Here is a 15,623-nt window from a genome sequence, read left to right as displayed (position 1 = left end):
GCTGGTGGGGGTCGTTGGCAATCAGAGCGGGTGCCCCGCTGTGGCCTGGCCCCTGCACGCCATGGTGCTTCCACCAAGGCCCTTCCTGTCCTGCGCTTAGGGACCCAGGTCCCAGGGATGAGCAGTATGTCCTGAGGACGAGAGCCACAATGGCCCACTCTGGAAAGACTGAAGCAGAGGCTGCTGGGGCCACATAGGGGCTCATGGCCCAGGACATCCCCATGCCATTCTTGGTGGGGGGCACGGGGCGGTGGAGCTCGTGGTTTTGTGATTCTTGCATTTGTGTGCCCATGCTTCCAAGTGCTCGAGAGAACGTGTGACCGACCGACCGCACTCCAGGGGGTGGACAGACAAACCAGCTGCTTGTTGCTCTCATTATTCTTGGGATCAGCCTGCCCCTCTGGGTGCCCCAATGGGACTGAGGGTGTGATGGGCGATGGCCATGGGTCAGGGAAGTATGGGGTGGGAGGAGGTGAAGCGCATTTCGGGCGGGCTGTGCCGGCTTCCAAAGCCAAACAGATTACTCTGTATGCTTTCTTGGATGGATCCTATAGCAGCCCGTGTTCTGATTCCATATTTTTTCCCCCTAAATAGTTGGGATACAGCAGAACCCTTTATATTTGAAACACTCACGTGCCAAGTAGCAGCTTGGGCATTTCTCACGTGCTACCCTGAAAAGGAGTTCTCTGAGCAGATACTGGGAGGGGCTGGGAATACTGGATTCAGTGGCATTTACCGGTCCTCCGACCTTGATTTTACTTGCCATTGACTTTGGGCCTTTGATATTCTGGTGCACCGCATTTCCCGCTCACTCGGCCACCACTCCATCCCCTTTCTAGTGCCATGTCCGTAAGACACATTAGACACACTTTGGGAATGGGGCCTTGGGTGTGGGGGAAAACCAGATCTAAGATACCATAAGATCGTAGCAGAGGTAGGCTCATTAAGGTCATTATTTTTGTATGGGAGGAAGGCTTGAAGCAGGAGCCCTGATCAGGCGTGTTTCCGTCCACGGGGCAGTGTCCTCTTGTTGTGGGGGCGCCCGGCTCACTGGGGCCCCGGGTTGGCTGCTGTTGGACGCTGAACCCTACGGCCACCGTGGCCGTGGCTGGGGTGGTGCTGCCCCCTGGTGTCAGGTGGTGGAGTCACCATCACTGCTTTAAGCTCACTCCGGCTCCTTCTTGTCTTTGCTTTTCAGACCGCGAGTCCATCTTCTTCAACAGCCACAATGTGTCAAAGCCGGAGTCTTCATCGGTCCTGACCGCGGTATGTTCCTTCTGCCGTGTTGGCCGTGTTCCCTCCCAAGCCTGGGTGTGCACAGCGTGCTGTCGGTGGTGAGGCCCAGGCCTGAGCTCCAGCAGAGCAGGGTGGAAGGACCTTCGTCTCCCTGCCGGGGGCCGGAGACCCCTTTGCTTTGCTTGCTTCAGGCTTTCGTGCCGATGGCCATCGTAGCCACACTCGTTTACCACTAGTTTCCTCCCAGTGGAAGCTTTTCTAACTCTTCTCCCAGAATGAGGACTCCCTCCCCTGATACATCCCCGCCCCCCTCACCCCCGCCCCATGTCACGGATATTGTGGAGACCTGCTGCCTTTTTCCTGATTTAAGAAAAGGGGTGGGAGGCGACACCATCTCGGCTTCCTTTTTCTTTCCTTGTCCACGTGAATCCAGTAAGCGTTGTCAAGGGCCTGCTGCTACTTCTGTGGGGGCAGGAGGGCTCGCTCGGGGCAACCGTTCCGTGAATGTCACCGTGTGTCAGGAGCCATCCTAGACGCCGCAGGGGATCACAGCCAGGCCTGGACACAGCCTTGCGGGAGCAGGGCGGACAGCTCCATTTTCCTGAGCGGGGAGGCTAATGTTCGGCGAGGTTGAGGAACTTCTCCAAACTCACAAGACTGTTCACTCAGGGGCCAAGCTAGGATATGACCCCGGATTGGTCTGATTCCAAAGCTGGGTCTTTGGGGAATTTAGGGCTTCTTATCACACTGGTATGTGCAAAGCAGTCTTTACCCAGAGCAGAGAGTTAGAAATTGCCATGGGGCAGGTTCTTAATGTTTATTTATTTTTGAGAGGGAGAGAGAGGGGGAAGGAGGGAGGGAGGGAAGGAGGGAGGAAGGGCAGAGGGAGAGGGAGCCACAGAATGTGAAGCAGGCTCCAGGCTCCGAGCTGTCAGCACAGAGCCCGCTGTGGGACTCGAACCCACAAACCGTGAGATCATGACCTGAGCTGAAGTCGGCCATGGGGCAACTTCTGCCATCCCTCCCAAGTCCAGCAAGCCAACGGCCTCTGCTGTCGCTTCCCCTGACCTTGGAGCCCTGTGCCTCATCTCCTGCTCCTGAGTCATGGCCGTCCCGGCTAATCCGGGAGGATCTGCCTGTGTCCTGGGATGTTCTCATCGACAACATCCACGGTAGGCCGCTGCCCCTGGGCCTCACACCCCCACTTCCTGTGTTGGGGGCACGCACTTGCCTACTACCTCCTGCCCCCCTGCTCCAGGCCGCCCGTTCGTTTCTTGTTTGTGTCTGGTTCCTCTGAGGAGCTGGCAGCGTGCAGAGGGTTTTACAGAGCATGGGTGTGGACAGGGACCTGGAGGGAGCACCAGTGTCCCTCCAGATGCTGATAGGCGTTCCCCAGGAACAAGTTCCATGTTCTCCAAGGAAGCTTAGAGAACAACCAGATTTTAAACAGAACCCCACAGCGCCTGTCTGTGTGCACTGTAAAAAGATGGAAAAAGCTGTTTTGTGCAAGAAAAGATTTTCTGGTCTTCCAGCCCTCGGAGACTTTGGGCTGGTGCAGTTCCTCGGGGCTCATTCCTGAAAGGCTCTCAGACCTTGTTTGGCTGGTGGCTCTGGGCAGGGGTGGCATTCCACGGACTTGTGGGAAACTGTCCCTGCCAGTCCCAGTGTGGCTCTCGTGGCCCCTGGGGCTGTTAATTGAGGCCAGTGGGTCCCAGGTAACCTTGGGTAATCACCTGTCTGTTGCTCGGCGTGTGTCTTCATCTGTGGGCTGGGAAAGCTTAGAGACACTTCTGAGCCTCCTCTCCACCTGTGCTCCACCATCACCTCCTTCCCCTCAGCTCGTGACTGCTCTTCAGGAAGCCCAGAAGTGACACCATGTGAAAGTAGACAGGGGAATGGCACTCAGCCATACCCTTCCTGTTCAAGACGCAGGCCCCTCCTACACACCCACAGGCCAGCCTGACACAGTTCGACTCCAGACTCGCCTCCTGGCTTCCTCCCTCCCACCATCAAGGCCTCATGCAGAAAGCCTGTCCTCGCCTTGAAGCCCTACCTCCTTCCCTGGCTGGAGGCCCCTGAGGGTGAACCTGACTCCCACACCCAACTTACAGGCCCCCAGACACTGCTACATAAGAGTGTGGACACTGACAAGATTGGCTGGCGTCACACCCAAGCTCCACAACATTTCGGCCGTGTGGCCTGGGAATCGCATTGTCGTCTCTCTGAGCCTCTGTTTCCCCATCCTGCCACGCAGGGCGGTCATGGGATTCGGGGAGTTACTGGATGCAGAGCGCCCAGACGTGCGCCGGAGTGTGCCGGAAGCACTCAGCCCACCATGCTGGGGGAGGAGGGTGATCGTGGTGATCCGGAGGACCACCCCTCACCTCCTCTGTTGCCTCCCCATTCCCCAGAACATCACTGTAGCCTTCGCACTTACAACCCATGGGCAGGATTTCCGTGCCTTTATCTTGTCCTGGGATGGCTAGTTAGTTTAATGTAATCAAACAGCTTCGGGAGGATTTCTGAGATGCCTTGGCTGAGCTGAGAAAGTGCTTTTGTAAACAGTGTGTTAATACGGCAGCCGTACCCCACCCCCCTTGCTGGTGGACCTGTGCTGCAAGCCTTAAACCTTAGCTTCTCGGATCCTACGTCCCGTGGTGCAGGTGTTTTTATTACCTCATTTATTGGAGCGAGAAAACAAGACCCAGAAGCGTACATTACGGCTCAGGGCGTGCGGGAGGAAATGGGCTGTGCCATGGTGTCTGCCTGGCTCCCTCTGACCTGGGGAGGACCTGGGGCCACAGATCCCGTGGCTGAGCTGCCTCGATGCGCTGAGCCTCTGACTGGCGAAAGGGAGCACAAAATGGGGGGTACCTGCCCAGGCTTGGGCGGGTGCTAAGTGACAAGGGCTTGTCACAGGCAGTCTGCCACTGGCCCCTTAGAAAGTATTTCCTCTGATAGCACACCAAGGCAGCAGGGTTGTGGGTTTGAGGGGCCCCGCCGGTTGTGCACAGCCCACGGGCGTGGCTTCACAGGGGACCACTGATGGTGCCCGCCATGGGCTCCTCAGTCGGGGCATGTGTGCAAGCTCCCCATTGGCCGTTGTAGCTACCTGTGCCGGGGTAAGAGCCATTTGTCCTTGGTGCCCAGGGCTCTGTCCCCAGCCCTCCTGACTCAGCTTCACTTTTTTTTTTAAATGGGGTGAAATTCACATAACATATAACATAGCCATTTTAAGGTAATAATTCAGTAACGTTTTCTGCATTCCCCACGTTGTGCCTATCACCACCTCTGCCAAGTTCCGAGACATTTTCGTCACCTCCGAGGAAAACTCTGTGGCTATGAAGCATTTCTGCCACCTTCCCTCTTCTTCCCAACCCCCACCACCACTAGTCTGCTTTTCATCTCCATGGACTTGCCTGTTCTGGACCTTTCGTGTTAACCTGTAAATATTAATGTGAAACCCATCGTGTTTGGCTTCTCACACTTTGCCTGACGTCTTCAGGGTTCACCCACGCCATACCATTGTATGGCTGAATAATGTTCCATTGTGTGGGTAACACAGTTTGTTGATCCCACGTTTTGATGGGCACTTCGGGTTGGTTTCCTTCCACCTTTGGCCGGTGCTCTGAACATTGGGTTACAACTACCTGTTTTCAGTCTTCTGGTTACATATACCCAGGAGTGGAAGTGCTGGTCACGTGGTAATTCTGTGTTAAAAGTTTTTGATCCAGCATCAACTTTATTTCTGACGGATCACTCACCCTTCTTCCTCTTTGGCTTCTGAGCCCTGTAGCCCCCAGGACTCCAGTATTTTTGAGCACCTCCTGTAACCTTCTCCTGACTCAGAGGTCACACAGTGCTATCCCTGCTCTAGAATGCAAGGGTAGCACCTCCTCCCAGTGGGGCAGACACTGTTCCCACCACATCAGGGACCTCCCCATGCAGAGGATAGGGACCTCGTTGGTCCTGTTTGAGCAAACTGAGGCACAGTGAGGCCGAGTACTTCTCCCTAGGACCACAGAGCTAGAAAGTCACTGTCAGGATTCAAATCCATGTTCCCTCCATCCCACACACTTCTCAAGGTTCCCCTTCCTCTGTGGCCCTTCTAGGGGCCGAGCTTGAGCCCTGAAAATCTGTGTGGCTGTCCCAGGCTGGCTGGGACGAGAGCAGAGGACGATTGGGGTGGGGCAGTCCTCCCAGCTTGTTACAGGGACTAGAGGGGTCACGCACACTGTATACTTCGTTCCTGCCCAACTGGTGGGACGTGGGAAGTGGCCGTGTGAGTGCAACTCACCAGGGGTCTGTCCTGCCTCCTTGCCTGACGGTAATGCCAAGCTTGGGGCACCTGAGGCAGGGTCTCTGTGTCTGGCGTGGCATTGCACCTCCCCACCGTGGCCTGACTTGACTTGCATGTGTGTATATGTTGGCAGCTGGACAAGATCGAGGGCGTGTTTGAGCGGCCGAGTGACGAGGTCATCCGGGAGCTGTCCCGGGCCCTTCGGCAGGCGCTGGGTGTATCGCTGTTTGGGATCGACATCATCATCAATAACCAGACGGGGCAGCACGCTGTTATCGACATCAACGCCTTCCCAGGTGAGCGGTGGGGCCACCTTTATCCGTACACTGGTGTCCTTGGGTAATGGGGCGGGTGGGCCCGGCTGATCAGCTTCCTCCCTCCCTGCTGGCAGGGCCTGGGATAAATGTGGTCCCGCTAAGCCTCAGCCCCACCTGCAAAATGGGTCTATGGTATGTGGTGAAGTTGGCAAACAAGGTCGGTGCATCCAGCCAGGGTGAACCTGGGCGCTTAGTGGGCCCGCCCTAAACCCATTCTTTTACCTTCCTCACTGACCCTGCGCCATCGGTGTTAGCCTTTGCTGGCGGAACCTCAGCTACTCTGTTGGGCTTGTAGATTTCGAGACCTGAAAGGACCCCAGAGAGAGTACGTCCTCCACAGTTTATGTGCAGGGAGTCGACTTTCCCAGGGAGGGAGAAATTACTGCACGTTACAGTACTGGTTGGTGGCGGGGCCGTGCTCCTGCCCCCACCCTGAACTGTAGTGCTGGGGACGGGCCTTGGAGCCGGCCAGCTCCCCGTGGCAACGGCGCCTGCTCCCTGCCGTCTGCCAGAGCCCTGAGGCAGGCAGCATGTGCTGGGGCCCTCAGGGCTGCTGGCACAGCCTGGCTCCCCCGTGCTCCTCTCTTCTTGGTGGGACATAGCACCCAGAGAACCTTCAGTGGGGCTGTTAGCCTACAAGGATGATGGCCGTGACGTCCCCAGCTGACTTTCCCCGGAATGAGCCCACTCTGCCTGGGGGCACCCTGAGGCTGACTCGTCCACCCTCCCAGCTGGCTTTGATTCTCACCTTTATTAAGTAGCAGCGGTGGAGGTAAAGTCACTCACTGCTCAGTGGGTATAAAAACATTCAGGAAATGATTCGTACCTTAGGGAGGTTAGCATCTCCAGGAAGAGCCCATGCGTGGCATGCAGGGACTGCTCAGGGGTGTCTGCAAGGTGTGAGACAAGAGCTCATGTGCGGGGTGCAGAGTGTGACTTCAGGCTGTGCGGCTCCTGGGCGTCAGGCTGGGGGCCTGACATGTGTCCCCTTGCACTCCTCAGGCCCCACCACCATTACAAGTCATAGCCAGGGAAACCGAGGCTGGGAGGACACCACTGGCTCCTTAAGTCATTCAGTTGACTTTTATCGAGGGCCTACTGTGTGTCCCAGCTGGTCATCTAGTAACACATGCAGGTACAGCGTGACCATGATGGCCAGAGCCCTTCCTTCAGAGGACAGGAGGTGCCCAGGGGCTCCTTCTTGAGGTGGTGGCATTGGAGCAGAGCCCGGCAAGGAGGGAAGGAGCTACCCCCCAAGGGCTCTGGAAGGGACTGTGACAAGGAGGGCCAGAGATGAGCCCGCCATATGCCATGGTGAGAATGCGGGCTTTCGCTCTGAGCTGGACCAGAGCGGCTGACTGAGGCCAGCATTCCTTTATAGAAACTCAGGCCTGTTGGGACAATGGCCTGTGTTCCTCCCGTCACCCTGGGTGCAGCCTGAATGGAGACTTGGGTGTTGCCGGAGGTGGGGTTTTCACGAGGAAGTGACAGAATGAATGAGAGAGATCAAGGGAATACAGGGCGTGTCAAGGGAACAATTACAATGAATCAGAGGATCTAAACCCAGGAGGACATGGGGGGGCTGGCAGAGAGGTAGCCTGGCAAAGAGGTAGCCGAGTCAGCGGGTTGGTGGGACGAGGAGGGAGCAGTGCCAGCTGTTGGGGCAGAAGTTCCAGAAGGATGGAGATGGGAGGTGGTGAGAGCATGAAGCTCTGCCCTTGAGCTTCGGCTTTGTGCAAGGTCCTGGGTCGGCCCCCTCTCGACATGGGCAGTTTGGACTGGGTGTCACGAGGGCGTCCTCTATGCTCAGGAGGGACCGTGATTGTGGGCCCAGATGGCCAGGAGGCTTCCGTCCGAGAGAAGGGCCACCCAGATGGGGCCAGGCATGGAGGTGGGGGCTGAGGCAGCCGGAACGATGGGCCGAGTCCAGCAGACGCTGCCTGAGGGAGCCTGATGCTGGGGGAAAGCCGGGGGAGCCCAGGGCAGGCCGTGTCCGGGAGACAGCTGCTCCCCGGCCTCTCCCGGCTTGTTTTGCAAGCCTGGGTCTGGAGCACTCGTGGGCCCAACCCGAAGAGTATGTTCCTGGGGAGGCTGCCTTGGGGCCCTGGGTGTTCAGTAGCCCCCTGTCAAAGGGGCCGCGTGCTGGGCTCTGGGAACTAGTAACAGCAGTAGCCGCGGGTGCTGTTGACACGCTTACACAGCAGGCCTGCTCGGAGAGCTTTACTCCCATTTTGTCCACACAATAGCGCGGCGTGCAGTGAGCTGCCAAGATCTCCCTTTACCCTGTGGAGACATGGAAGTAGGGGCTGGGTGTCTTGTCCGAGCCACGTGGCTACCAAGTGTTGGAGCTGGGACTGGAGCCCTCCCCTCCTGACCTGTCAGCCGAAGCCGTGGGTTCCGATCTTGGCCCTGCCCTTCCAGGCTGCGATGGGACAGGTCATCCGGGGGCGGGGGTTGTTCTCAGCGTTCCCTTCTGCACAGCGGGAGCAGTGATCCCCCCCCCCCCCCCCCACGGAGACAGAGGAGATAATGTCGGCACGGTGCCCGGCCCTGAGCTGGCGCCCCGCGGTGCTGGCTCAGCTCAGTCTGTTCTCCCCCGGCATCGGGAGCTGGCTGCCTGGCTGCCGGCCAGTTCGGGCCGACCCGAGGGGCCTCCCCGGCCTCCAGTTCAGCTTCAGGCCTCCACACCACCCCAGGAAGCCTCAGGAAGCACGTATGTCCTGCCCTGGGCCTTGTCTGGGGGCCTCAGAACAGGACTGCATCTGTTCCCCGGTGCGGGCCTGACTCGGTTCTCAGCTCTGCTCCCTCTGCTCGTATCCCTACCCTGGAAGCCCGGCAGCCCGCCTGCTGGTTGTCCCTTAGGCTAGGGCCTGGCCTGGCCTGGCCTGCCTTTCGGCCCTATGGCTGGAAGAAGCCCCCCCTGTCCTCGGTGGACCGCCCAGGACCACATGATATTCGAGGCACAGATGGCACCAAAGGGCCTGGTTGAGGTCCTGGCACTGCCACTTGGGAGCTTTGTATCCTCTGTAAAATGAGGGTGGCCCTGGGCCCCACTCCCCAGGGACTGCGAGGGACATGCAGCATGCGGCCCGGGGGCCAGCGCTTCCTGAGCCTGGGTGAACACCAGCCGTGGGCCCCATCACTGCCTCCACCCGCACCGTGAACGGCCATGTGTCTGTCCGCCTGTGGAAGGGCTCAGTCACTTAACTCTCCGTGCCTCTGTCTCCTCATCTGTAAAACGGGAACACGTTGTGAGGAGGGAGTAAGGGCACATGAACGCACCGTGCATGCCAGCCGTTGTACGTGTTTTTAGTTTTGCCGTGGGCATCTCTGCTTCCCCTTCTCGGCCTCGGGCCCGCGATCGTCGACGAATGCCTCCGCCGCCCGGCCCCGGATGGGCTCTTTTGTGACAGGTAGTGCGCCTGCCCTCCTCGCCCAGCCTGTGCCCACGCGGCGAGGCCCATCCTGGAGGATGTGCGAGGGTCCCGGTGACCTCTGAGTGGTGGAGGAGGTCGTCCTGGTGGAGGGAGAAGCCGTACAGAGTGTGAGCAGTGCCTGGAGCCCCTCGCAGAGTGGGCACCTGTTTCTGTCCTGTTCCTGGAGCTGTGTGCCCAGTTCTCATGCCTCCACACTGGATCGGGGAGGTGGGGGTGGGGGGCACCTACTCATGTTGAATTTCTTTCAATGCAGTTTTTGGGGCAGTTAGCAAAATCCTTGCCCTAGATGGGAAACCTGCTTGGTGGGTGGCGCCCAAGGATTTGTTTGCCGACATTTGCCTTCGTGTCTGTGTTGGGAAACGTGGGCCGTGGGCAGGCCCTGGCAGTTTCTGTTCGGGAACCCCAGGCCCTGGTTTGTTAGAGCCACAGGTGTGGGTGGGCAGTGGCCCTGCTGGGGGCACCCGGTCTCCACCCCTTGGCTTTGATGCTCAGAGCACATGGCACAGAGGACCTCCCTGCAGGTATTTTGGGGGTGAGAAGGCAACAGACTCTGTTCCAGGGGTAGCCGCTCTGGATCAGGGGTCTCCCCGGGCATGCCCGCAACGGCCTCCTCCCCCCGCCCCCGAGACCTCTCAGTTGACACAGGAGGAAGCTGAGGCTGGGCCATGTGGAGTGGATGGCTGTTTATGATTCAGGATGGGAGGAGTACGCCTTCGGTATTGCCACGTCCCTCCATGCCACGTCACGCCACAGGCATCTTGGCACATTTGGGGCGGTGATTAAACAAGACCCTAAAACTGTACCCGAGAGGGACAGGGTATGGGGTGTTTGCCTGTCTGCTGGAGCGCCAAGCGTCTCACACCCTGGGGACAGCCAAATTCAAGGGCTAGCCCGCCCACACCCAGCTTTGAGTCTAGGCTTGATGGCTTCCATCTGTCCCGTTACTTAACTGAGCCTCGGTTTTCTCTACGTCTTGAGAGCGCCCACCTTGAGTCCGGGAGCCCCATAGTCCACCTGTGCCCCGCTCTCCCTGCTGCCCGTCTCCACCCCAGCCTGGCTCAACGCCCTGTGCTGTCTCTTTCCTGCCCACAGGCTATGAGGGCGTCAGCGAGTTCTTCACAGACCTCCTGAACCACGTGGCCACCGTCCTGCAGGGCCAGAGTGCAGCCGCGGCAGCCGCGGGGGACGTGGCCCCACTGAGGCACAGCAGGCTCCTGGCAGAGCAGGCGGGCAGCCTGGCGGGCGAGCGGACGTGCAGCGCCAGCCCGGGCTGCTGCAGCAGCATGATGGGCCAGGACCCACCCTGGGCGTCGGAGGCCGATGCGGGCGGCGTGGGCACGGGCAGCACCGCCAAGCTGCCTCACCAGAGACTCGGTTGCACCGTGGCGGTATCTCCCAGCTTCCAGCAGCACTGCGTGGCCTCCCTGGCCACTAAGGCCTCCTCCCAGTAGCCACGGAGCCCAGGACCTGGAGGGCGGCACGGGCCGCAGAGTGCACCTGCTGGGCAAGCAGCTCCCAGCAGTGACGCTCCTACTAAGAATTCCCAGTGATCTGATTCTTTTTTTTGTTTTTTAATTTTTAACCTGATTTTCTGATGTCATGATCTAAACGAGGGGTGGTGGGTGGGGGGGAGATGGAAGAGAACCCCAAGTGGCCCAGCCTCGGGGAAGATGCCTGATACCTGCTGTGCAGATGTCTTCACTGGGTTTACACTTGCTGTGTCTTCAACACTAGGTCTGAATGTGAGGTGGGGTGTGCGTGTGCACGTGTGGCTGCTGTGCGTGTGCACATCCACGTCTGTTCGTCTCGATGGCTGCTGTGGACCAGGCCTTGGGGACCCTGGAGGGGGGCCGTCCCGGGTCAGGCTTTTGGCCACTGAACAGAGTGAGTGAGAGGTTCCTCATCTCTCGCTTTCCTCCAAGCCCCTCGCACCCAGGCCTGGCCCCCTCACTATTCCCCTCCTGCTGGCGGCCTCCACAGCTTTGTGAGGAATGGGGCCTAAAGCCCCAAGCAGGTGTACAGGTGTCCCTCTGAAGAGCCAGAGGAAGCCAGAGGCACACCTACTGTTTCCTTGTGGGGGCTTCGTGCAGGGGGTCTGGGCTGTGGTCTGCCTGTTGCCCACTCACAGGAAGGAAGAAGGAAGCTTCCTGGGGGCGGCTAAGGTCCTGAGTTGGCCTCTACTCTCCACGTCCAGCTCCCTGGAGTCCGCCAGGCCCTTCAACTTGTGTCCCATGCAGCCCTGCAAGGGGGCCTCCCACCCTGGCCAAGCGCCGCTCCCCAGGACCCCAGAGGAGGCTGCCTGGACGGGAGCCCTCGGGCTGATCTTGCCTGTGCCAAGGATTTGTGCCGTGACTGTGGACAGATCATCCCAGGAGTTGCTGGGCCTCCGTGTCCTTGTCTCTGATGAGCCGTTGAGACCAGAGACCTCTGAAGGGCAGGCTTGGTGCCCTCCACCCTGCGGTGCAGTCTGCCTCTCTGAGAAGTCAGCCCGATGAGCCTCCCCTCGGCCTCGAGGTGATTTGGGGCCTCTTCCCCCGGCCAGGTGGGTGGGTGGGGGGTGCTGCCTGTACACTTCACATCTTTTCGCACCGCCCAGCAGGCCCGCCCCACCCTTCCTGCACTCACTGCAAGCCCCAAGCACAGAGCCAGCCCAGTGTGAGGGGAGCTGCAGCCCCAGAGGTGAGGAAGCAGTTACCCCTCCTCCGTGAGAGTCCCCCCAGCCCCTGATGGCAGCTTACACCACCAGCTGACCACTCCGCTCCCGCGGTGCAGGCGGGCAGACCGCCCCGCCCCTCTGCAAAGAAAGGGGGCCGGTGAGGGGCTTTGCCAGTCCTGGGACAACGTGAACCTGGGCAAAATGCATAGGACCCCCTGAGCATGATCTTGTGTCCTGAGACATCCATTCACGTTGAGAAAGTGGGAAAGGCGTCCAAGCTGTCGTGCACGGTCCGATGAGGATGGCCCAAGAGAGGCTGCTGAACTGGGCACTCAGAGGTACCTTCGGGCCCGGCTCAGCAGGGGCATGGGGGTCACCCACCTTTGGGAAAGGAAGGACTGGGTGGGGGCCGCCCTCAAGCTGCACTGGGCCTAGGGCGAGGACAGGTGCTGTTGGGACTGCCCGGCTGCCCTGGAAAGGAGGGCCCACCGACTAACTGCGTTTACACGACTTGAGTGTTGAACCCCGATTATAATGTCTGTACAGCGCCTTTCCTAGTCCATCCCTGAGCCCCGGGGAAGCAGGAAAGCGTGGCTGGCCTCTTGCACTGCTTTGTCTCCAAAATAAACTACTGAAATCGAACTGCATTTCACATGTGTTTACAAATGCTGTTGAAAGTTCATGCCATTCTCCTGGTCTCTTAATAATAAAACAGCTTTACCCTTCTTAAATGAAATTCCAATCCCAATCTGTCTCAGGAACAGGTGGGGGGGGGGGTGCAGTGTGACCCCCGATGCCGGGCTGGGGCCTCTGGACATATCGTGTTCCTGGGTAACTTACGTCATCCCCCAGGGTCACACGTGCTCAGGTCCAGAGCCCAGATGTCAAGTAACTGTTCCCCACTGGCCTCGATGCGGGTGGCAGGCAAGGTGACCGCTTTTTCTGGAAGCAGAAGCCGAGGGGAGGAGTCTCACTTTGTAAGGACCTGGGAGCAGCAGCTGGTGGGAGAGGGAAAGGCCCTGCCTGGCAGCAGGCATCTTATCTTCCCTGCATCGCGCCTGTTCAGCGAACACTGGCCATCCCTGATGTAGGGGTTTCAGGAGCACAGACGAGGAGAGGGGCCATCACCCCCTCATCAGTGGTGACGAGGCACCAACCAGCGACCTCCACTCCCAGGGTCACTTGGGTGCACACTGACTCTTTTGGGTCCCAGGACACACTCTCCGTAGAGTTGATTTCCCCTCAGGCCTTGTGGTTTCCACATCAGGGAAAGACAGATCCACTAAAATGCCGCATCTTCCTTGGCCCCTTAGCAGTATCTCCCCCCAAAGGCTTGGTGGTACTCCCTCTGGGTCAGAGGCTCTGGAACCTTGCAGGGCCCCTGGGAAGGGTCTGCTGTGGTGTGTGCATGTGTAGCCCCTAGAGTTGGCCCTGCCAGGATCATGGGGGCAGTTAGGACTCTGATTCCCAAGCCTCTGTTTGCCAGTTGGTGGGCATGTTGGGGTCTGTGGCCCTCAGCACCTGTCTTGGTGGTGTTCAGTGGCTGGGGCTCCCGGAGGCACTCCTGATTTCAAGGGCTCCCGGAGCAAGTACCAGGGCCATATTTTGGCTAGGGCCATGGGTAAGTACAGAGCGTCAGTTGCAAGGTCTCTGCCCTGGACAGCCTGTAACAGAGACTTTGGGCCAGGTTCTGCTTGCGGATGCTTTGTCCAACGATGTGATTCCACAGACATTAGGCCCCACTTGAGTGCAGGCCCTTGATGTCTGTCGTCTTCAAGAGGGCCCAGCAGAGTCTCCTGGTGTAGCATCCTTGCCATTGGCATTCATGGAAGCGTCTAGGTTTGCGGCCCACAGTGGGTCAGGCTGGGCCTGAAGACACCCGGCACGGCCTGGACGCCTGGAACACCCAAGGAGTTGTATGGTGTATCCTGCAAGTGGGCCTTCATTAATGATGGAGAGAACAATTTGGAAAAAAGAGTTTCTCTCTAACCCAGAGGACTGTCAGGTGGGCCTCGCCTGGTGGAAGGGCCATGGCAAGAAACTAGCTTTCCAGCCAGCTGCGATAAGCAGCTGTTGTCACATGGCCACTCCAAGACCAAGGGAGACTACACGTTCTTGTCCTAGTCTGGGAGATCGGTCCTCTGCTCGGGCACTCACACTGGCCACTGGCCACACAGCCGGTGAATGGCTTGACTGCTGTCCCTGGCGTCTGCATCTTCCTCTCTGTGCCCTAGAAAATGATTCGCCCGGCAGGAGCCCCGACAGCCCCTCGCCCTCCACGGGCCCTTGCCCCGAGCTAGCGAGCTTGAGCTGGGTGCTGGCTGTCCTGAAGGCGCATAGCCAGCCCCTCCACCGAGGCTTACCGCGAGGCAGAGAAGTTTCCAGGCTTCTCCCTCTTCTATCTGCCTGGCCCCGCCCTGATACCCCACACATCTGTCTGCCCTGCCCACGCCTGAGCCTGAGCCTGAAGTGACGTGGCTGAGGCTTCAGGCCAACCACACTCCCATTGTTTCTGCCTTTCACGAGGAAGGGCCTGTGCTTTGCCCATTCTCTCTGCACAGAGTTGCCAATGTGATCTTGGAGTGACACTGCCCACCCCCGACACTGTTCAGAGGAGAGCTGTTCCTTGGTCCCACCTGGGCGCTCTCCCTTCTGGTTCTGACCACCCGGGGGCCTTTTTCACGAATGGTTGCATTTTCCCTTCCCGATTTACCCTGACCCGATGGCTTAGAGGGGCTGTTCCTTTCCCGTAGCCTGCCTGACGTCTTCCTCCAGGGCTGCATGTGGGAGCACACCTCTTCGACACCTGTTGCCTCACAAAAAGCTGCTCCCATAGTGATTTCACCGAGACGTTGGTGGTTCTAGTTCTAGTGACACCTGTGCTTTGTGACAAATGCTCAGGTCTCCGTCCTGTTCACAGGCAACAGGCAACACTTCCCAGAACCCCAGGCTGCCTTGTACTCGATCTGTGCACGTCTGTCCGTACGGTGTTTCTACGAATACACGTACTGTATATAAAATCACCGCTTTTGTAAAAGCCAGGAGACTTTGTCCCTGGGCTCTTTGGATTTGTCTTTACGGTTGTTCTGTGTGGTTATAACACAGGTGGCCATCTTTGGGATGGTTTTTTTTTTTTTCAGGGACAAGGTGACCCCATGTTCCCTTTGTTAACTTGTCTCAGGAGTGGATGTTTTGATAGCTGACCGCCTAGTGGGATACAGTTTGCTGATGTGTTTGTTCTTTCTGTAATGGTTGGGGGGTAGAGTGCACCCTTGAAAACGTGTGAAGAAATAAACAATGACTCCAGCTCTTTGGAAGGTGTCCCTCTGTGTCTCAGGGGCTGGTTAGCAGCAACAGTGGGCAGCTCCCTCCCCAGCCTCATGGGAAAGGCCTAGCCTTGGCAAGACTGTTCGTGTGACTTGTATCATCATCATGGTTTTCTGGTCCAGGCTGCCTGGGCCCTTTGAACCCTCATCACAATCAGATGAGGAAGTGGTATCATCCCCATTTTGCAGATGAAGAAACTGATGTTGAGAGGTGCAAAGTCGCTTGCCTGTAGCCCCATGGCTAAAAAGTAGCTCCAGGGAGCAACTTGAGCTCCCCTTGTCCCTTTGCCCAAATCTAGTCCCTCCCATCCCGCTCTGAGTCAAGAGGGGGAGAAGTTCAAAGAAACCAGA

General features: G+C 58.4%; 1 protein-coding gene across 4 annotated transcripts in view; it reads left to right on the top strand.

Moving 5' to 3' along the window:
- ITPK1 (inositol-tetrakisphosphate 1-kinase) overlaps positions 1-12,593 on the top strand; it is a 180,431-nt gene extending 167,838 nt beyond the window's left edge. For all 4 annotated transcript variants that reach the window (XM_043556882.1, XM_043556883.1, XM_043556885.1 and 1 more), the window contains 3 exons: positions 1,199-1,266; positions 5,670-5,832; positions 10,383-12,593. In XM_043556882.1, coding sequence (XP_043412817.1) covers positions 1,199-1,266; positions 5,670-5,832; positions 10,383-10,741 — 590 coding nt within the window. In that variant the 3' untranslated portion in view covers positions 10,742-12,593. The remainder of the gene's footprint in view (positions 1-1,198; positions 1,267-5,669; positions 5,833-10,382) is intronic.
- Positions 12,594-15,623: the final 3,030 nt, after the last annotated feature.

Source organism: Prionailurus bengalensis, chromosome B3 (assembly GCF_016509475.1).
Source record: "Prionailurus bengalensis isolate Pbe53 chromosome B3, Fcat_Pben_1.1_paternal_pri, whole genome shotgun sequence".
NCBI lineage: Eukaryota > Metazoa > Chordata > Mammalia > Carnivora > Felidae > Prionailurus > Prionailurus bengalensis.
The sequence above is the reverse complement of the archived record's forward strand: the minus strand, read 5'-3'. Positions and strand labels throughout refer to the sequence as shown.